General features: G+C 45.2%; 1 protein-coding gene across 1 annotated transcript in view; it reads left to right on the top strand.

Annotated features, from left to right (window-relative positions):
* T265_11890 (hypothetical protein) overlaps positions 1-4549 on the top strand; it is a gene marked incomplete at both ends in the record, with an annotated part of 18844 nt that extends 14295 nt beyond the window's left edge. The window contains one exon of the mRNA XM_009178707.1: positions 3925-4549. Within this exon, the coding sequence (XP_009176971.1) occupies positions 3925-4549 (625 nt within the window). The remainder of the gene's footprint in view (positions 1-3924) is intronic.
* Positions 4550-7373: the final 2824 nt, after the last annotated feature.

The raw sequence follows: 7373 nt of genomic DNA on the forward strand, positions 1-7373 counted from the left end.
TACTTCACTGTCAAGTCACTGACCTCCCATGGCATGTTGCCGCTCTGGAGTTTATCCGTGATTCTCTAATGGGTCCTCCGGTATCCCTGGTGTGATTCAGGTTCATAGAAAGTTCGCATATGCTTTGTTTAACACTCCTGTCTTCACTGTACGCCGGGTCGGGCGCTTGTTTTCGCTCGCCAACGGGCTGGTTACTCCCGGTCCTACCGATTTGTGTTCTTTGAAGTCGTTCCTCAAGTCCAAATAACAAGGTTGGAAAAACCTAGATTCCACTCGGTCGGCGACCTTCCTGAACTTGTTTTTGCTTCAACGCGCCGCCACTTAACCCTGCTTGATACGCGCCCCTCACTGCCCTACATATGTAGCAACTACTGAGGATGGCTCATACCTAAGTCCGGGAACTCACCTACGCGGTTCGTGCACGTTAATGCCTGTATCGTTTTTGGATAATTGATCGAGATCCTCAGTCGGCTGGTTTCGGTTGTCGGATCTGACGTGAGGGACCTCGTCTTCTTTAGGATCCCTTCTCCGAATTGGGATCCTATAGAACGTCTTGAAAAGCTAACTGGAGAGGTAGTTCGAGTTAGCGCCGGTTTTGTCTTAACGTACTTCTCGTGTTTCGGAGTCTCCTATCATCAAGACTGAAGTCGCTTGCGGACTCAGCCACAGCAATTGGTGAATTTGGGTTGTCGTGAGCATACCATTGAGATGTATCGCTGAAAATCCTTCCGGTCCTTAATTTTGTGTCCCCACATAGGTTATGGATGACGAAGCTATCATAAGATTACTAAGCCTCTGGTCCGTTGTTGTTCAAGCAATCGATGTTCTGTAATCCAGCAGCGAGCGACGTGTCTGCCACTCGGAACGGACCGATACATTACGCACTCCTCACTGTCTTGCATTTAGAGTTGTCACGCGCGTAGATGGAAAGCTTATTCGCGAAAGTACTTGTTACCAGTTCGCCGAGTTCAGCTAATCATACTGACATACCTCAGTGTCGCTTTGAGAGACATGAGCGGGGTCCCTTGCTTGAATTGACAGTCCTCGGTGGCTCACATCTGGGGCTTGGACAGATTAGCGCCTTCGTTGTTCATGGGGCCCTAGGTTTGCACGGTGAGACCGTAATCCTATCAACTGACTGGGGATATTCGAGGTAGCATTCGTATTGGTTGAGCGAGAATAGTGTGATGAATCTCTCCAATTTCTACAAACTGCTGAATTCTCACGTCCAGTAGCTGAAGGCGATTGGAGACAGTGACCGTATAGTTTGACACAGCGATGGTGGTGTTCATGACCCGTTTTCAGTTGATACGGTCCAACCACCGGCGTGCAGTTAACCAACCCCGATAGAACTCGGTTAACTTTGTACATGGGCAGGAGACCCCATTTCCGTTTTCTTGTTGGCTTCGTAGCTTGTCCGTCTCGGATTACCGAAACACCGGTCTCCTAACCTTCGGTTTGGTTAACGCTAGTCGCGCAGCGGGGCTAACCGGAAAATTACTCGTTTCTTTCAAGGGGCTAACCATTGTTGTCAGATCCGTTTTGTCAGTAGGCCGCCCCAATATACTGACTGTTCACACGAAGGGCGGCTACGGCATGTTGGATGAATTAGTCGTTCTTTGATGAAACGGAAGTACTCACGCTGTGATTGTGCTCTCCAACATCATTGCCAACAGGAGTTTGACAACAGGCGCGCTCAGTCTTTCCAGTGAGCAAGTCTTCTAATGTGGCGCGATTCTAAGCACTGTTCCCATCAAACTCAAGACACAGTGTCAATTCCGAGGAGTATTCCTTAAAACGTAAGGTATAGTATAGAGCAGTGTGGTGATTAATGCATATAAGAATGGTACGTAGGATCACCTTCCACCTGGGTCACACCAAGAACAGACGATCTGGTAGACCCGGAAATCAGACATATGGTTTTGTAGGACAATATACTCCAGATAGCTCCGTCGCTGAACCGTTCGGAGGATACCAGCCTGAACAAGGCACACTGAAGGGGTTGCCCATACAATAGGCGAGCGAATACCTTGGTTTGTTTCCATTCAACGGGGTAGCCACAAAAGACCACTCCAGCTTGTTTCCGTTATTTCCTTCTTAGTCACGTTATCCGTTACACTTTACAATTCTCGCTGAACCGTAGCTCAGTACAGTGGCAACAAGACAGAAACCTTTGTGTGGCCTATATAGGATTACTGTCTAACTAGCCGGGATTGTCGTGAACCATAGTTTCGCGAGGAAATTTCATTCTATGGAAAGACTACTTTGCCGAGTACACTCGGTTCGCTCAACTCACACTCAGGTACCACGCATCAGGATGGGGACGAATTCCAAAATTTCTAGGAAGCCTTCGTGAAAATGTTTCTTATCACACCAGCAGTAAACCAGACGAGTGGAAATTTGTTTACACACGCGCGTAGTCGGTCTCACATTGTCCGGGATTGAGACCGTACAACTTACGAACAAAATTTATACTCTCCATGACTTACGGCGAAAATATCAGGCCGCAGGATGACCTAGAGCAAGTCATTTTCAAAAATGACCCTACACATCCTGTCAGTTACCATGTCCCCAGTTCAGTTTGTAAATGGGGTCAACTTTCTCGAAATATCTTTAGAAGTAACGCCAACAACGTTGTGTAATTATTAAGTTTATAAAACGAACAAGTTGTTTTGCTGCACCGAGGAATTCGGTTCAACGTGGGCTGTCGTAGTTAGCCAATGGAAATACACAAGAGCACGTTGCTGAGCAAAGTCCTCACATTATTCTTTCCGAAAAGTTTTGAAGTGCAAACAACTCAGTTCGGAGAACCATCTTGTTTTGACGAACGCGTACGAAACATGCCGCTGTCTTGAAAGATCATCATGGGGAACGCAGAATGCACGCGATTTGTTACAAATAATCCAGTGTGTTTAGATCCGGCGTGTCAAGTATCAAGCAACCTAACTACCCGGATCTACATTGAAGCTGAAATATGAAAAAAAACAGGCAGTTACTGCGCTGTTTTCTATCCTTAAAAATGATAAATTAGCGACGATCTGACAGACATCTGTGATTGTTGGGGTATGCAAGCGAAACCTCCATTGCACACCTTTCGTGATCAAGCTACAAATGAAGAAAATCAGACAATTCTGCAGGATGATTTGTTTAAACGTTTATGCATACGTAGGGGGTATTTTGTTCGCACAAAGTGCACAGCAGCCAGGCAAATTTGTAAGCACCATATAAAGTTATACAACTTGGGACGCAAACAAGAAGCACTCTACCCTTGATAGGAGACCACGTTTAGTGTCGGGTAATTCTCACGCGAGTGCCAGAGTAGCGTTTGGTACCTAATTTGACAGTTGTTGAAAATTTTGTACATTTTTGCAATTTAAACTTTTGTTGCAAAGTGGTATAGAAAATTACCTGTGCGGAAGAAATATTTGCACCGGAATTACACATATTCAAGCAATCATTCGAGGAATGAGGTAAATTTTCCCTCGGAAAGTCAATAGCAATATCAGGAAAATTCTGACTGGTGAGTGGTGGTGGAAGACCAACGAGGCTATAAACCACATCAATATATTTAATTTGTATGCGATCTGTAAACACCAGCACACATGGCACATTTTTGTGCCGTTACTCAGCATTCGAGGATTTGCTTGCGTGACCACGTGTGTTTGTACACATGCAAGAACGTTCGTCCTTTCTGTATCACACTGTTCAAAGTTGTCTTCTGGCAGATATCAAACAGATAAAGCGTAAGTAACATCCAATTATTCTATCCGCACGCCCGTATATCTGGCAGGCCGAATGTAGTTAGGGTGTAGTGTCTCTACAAGGTGTCTCATAATACACGCAAAATTTGATTGTGTAGATGAACGCAGAGTATTAGAGGAAGAATAACAAGATCTTCCATTATTAGGAGGTTTAGCGTGTAAGGGCTGGTATTTTCTTGTTCACGATGGATGTCAGTACTCGCACTGAAATTGTGAAACTCTGTTATTCCCTTGGTGAAAACGCCATCACCGCAAATCGTGGTTACGAAGCCAAACATGGTCCCATCAAAGGTATTTTCACCGTGTCGACCATTGCACGCTTGATTGCAAAATTTGAGTCCACTGGATCTGTATTGGATTTTCCTGGCGAAAGGAGAAAGTCTCTGTTGTACAGAACGCCGTCGCGCAGCTTCAGTCCCAGAGCACCATCACATCTTCGCCAATGTGTCACGTTCGCTAACTGGCTGCTGGACAATGAAGAAATCGTTCCCAACGTTTTGTGGAACGATGGATCAAATTTTTCTGTGGATGGCATTATCAACAAGCACAATTACGTGATATGGTCCGCTGAAGCTCCTCACATGTACCTCCATTCCCCTTATCTCTGTGTGTGGATGGGATTCTCCTCAAAGTATCTCCTGCGTCCCCTTTTCTTTGATGCTACGGTTTCCGGCGACAGTTACCTCTGTTTGCTGCAGACGCATGCTATCCCGCAACTCAAGCAGCACAAGAAGTCATCGAGCGCCTTCAACAAGATGGCACTCCACCCCACTACTCAAACCAAGTGAGCACTTACCTCTGAGAGGTATTTTCTGATGAGAGAGTCATTGCTCGTGGATTTCCAAACTTTTGGTCCGCAAAGTCAGGCGATCTCACACCTCTGGATTATTGCTTTTGGGGAATGATCAAGAATCGCGTATATCATGAAAACAAACCGAAGAATTTGGAGTTGAGAGCAGGAATTGAAGAGGAGTGCGCATGAGTGACGCTTGAAGTAGTTAAACATGCTGTGTCTCATAGCTCATACCGCCTCCAACTTGTTATAGAATAAAGGGGCGGTTTTTTTTACAACTTTTGTAACGCCAGTTAATTTACAGTAAACCTCCGTTATGCGCGTATGTTTGCATAATGAATGATAAATTTTTGAATTGGTGATTTAGTTTAAACATGGGTATTATTTTTTGCGTCAATCATGAGACACCCTATATTTTCAAATCACTTGGTGCATAGAATCCGAACTTAAGCATCGGCAAATCTACAATCATATGCCAAACTTGTGAAGTGCTGCTGAGAAATGCGACCAAAGTGAGTGAGCCTGACAGCAGCCGAACATGCCTTTTGCCCAATCTTCAAATAGTTATATGTCTGCAAAATCTAAGAAAAGCAGCTGGCAGCCTATTGAAGTTCTTCTTCATGAAGCTTCAATTTGGCACTTTATCATGGCGTTCCTACCTCTCGACTTCCACTTTCTAGGCTTGGGCAACCTGGCGGTATCCCAGCCCTCGTGCTCCCTTTGGGTGGTTTGCCAGCACCTGTGTGTGTGTGTGTACGAATGACTGTGCGTGTACTATGAGTAGGATGTGCTTCTGCGTCATTTTTGATATCCTGTCTTGACATCTGGTAACTATGCCTGCTAAGGTGTGCAATGAGTCCAATCCAGATAGACGGGATGCTTGTGCCATCAGTTCGGCTACCTGCTGGTCTATTTGCTCTCGGCGCACGTCCATTCTACATGTGACGTGAATCCTGACGGTCGTAAACGTGTACCGCCGAAATAGACGGATTTGATGTTTTGACTCAAATGTGAGTAGTGCAATGGCTGAATGGCGTTCTAGTTTGTTTGTTTTTTTCAACTGTATTCGGTTTGAGTGGGCCTGAGATTGTTCACGACCGGAACGCCGCCATTGGCTGTACAAAACGAGCAAGGGAAAGACCATATCTGGCCATTAAGTCATCCTGTATATTTACGCAGAAGCTCTAAACGTTTTGTCCTGACAATACAGCCGTGTCCCGAGTCCCCTTTCTTCTCCTTGTCGCGTAGTCTGGCTGGCTCAGTGAAGGCGTAACCAAAAGACGGCCACCGCAAGATACAACGTAACCTGTTGTCAATTCGCAAAATTTTTTTAAAATCATAATCCCGAGGTATTTTTCAAATGGCGTCTAAAATGCCAAATCTATAGGATATCCTGACGGTGACCATCGGTCTTTTGACTTTCTGTCACACCAGTTCGAAGAACGTTCTTCCAATTCTTTTGCGCAATAAGCTTCGCGGAATATTTAATTTGCTGTAATATCCTACTGAATCGTGCCAGCTCGTCTAGTTGAAGGGATTTGTTCGAGCTCGTTTTTTTGAGTGCGATTTGTCAGCTATCCACCGACTGCGCGATAGACGTTTTGTTGATGCGAGGACCGAAATGTAAATAACTGTCTTAATGTGTGGGTTTCTTGTGAATTCCAACTGACAATCCATGGTCAGCTTAAGCCAAGAACCTGCAGTCCAGGAGACGAATGGTCCTCTGCTCGTTCTCAGATTTAATGGTGATTTGTATACTGTTGCAGTTTCGAAAGGCCTGCTGTTGTGTTGTTGATATGTCCGCAACTATGTGTTCAACGAATTTTATCCAGGTAGGTCATTGTTCGGCGGCCAGTCATACCTGATACCCCAACATCACATCATTTGGACGGACGTGTCACGCGCAAGACACGGGCCAAACGAAGGTATGCCCTGACTGGTCATAATGCCAGCCAATCCGAGTCAAGTTCCTGTGATTCGAAGCTTCTCGCCCCCTCACGGAGATTCTGGCACTACCTTGTGGAACACTCTGTGACTACCCTATAAATACAGTTGTAGTAATTTTCTTTGTCTCGATAAAGGGCTGTGTAGAGCTACCGTGCCTTTTGATACGCCGTATTGGGTGTAGCAGGAAGCCGAGGGACCGATACAGAGTTGCACGATCATCTACCACCAAGTTACAACAGTGATGGATGAGCGAAGTTACGCAAACCCTTAGATACAAAATTATATGATACTAGAGACCCCATAGCAACATCGTAAGTTTGGCGGTAAAGCGTACGTTTAAAACGTGAAATACGTTGCGCTTAGACACAACTGAACAACAGTATTGACATCAGCCGAGGCTAAAGTTGTCGCACAAAATAGAAGAGAAGAACGATAAACAGTCTGATGAGTGCGCTACGGAAGCACATACCTATCAGACTACAGGCATACGTAGTAACACACACGCTGACCTGATATAACGCCCAACCAATGCCTGGGGTGCAACAATCAAAACACACGGTAGTGGACCCAGAGGTCGCTGCAGTTTACTCATATTCAATTGATTGTGGCACTCCTTGAAAGAGGTCAAACGCTGCAACCAAAGCGTCCGATTAAAACAGCCTATTCCACTGCGCGTTGTTTTGAATGCATAATGAAAAAACCCATATTAAAGCTGCTGTATTTAAAAGGTTTCGTTTGTCAGTATCAATCACAATTAATGAATGGCCTAGGTAATCAAACGGGGTACAGAAAATGTGCGTTGAAAAAAGCGAGACTATCTAGGGCCTAACCGATTGAAATGCTTTTTGCTGTTGAGATCACTTTCAGTACCC

Source organism: Opisthorchis viverrini (assembly GCF_000715545.1).
Source record: "Opisthorchis viverrini unplaced genomic scaffold opera_v5_651, whole genome shotgun sequence".
NCBI classification, from domain to species: Eukaryota; Metazoa; Platyhelminthes; class Trematoda; order Opisthorchiida; family Opisthorchiidae; genus Opisthorchis; species Opisthorchis viverrini.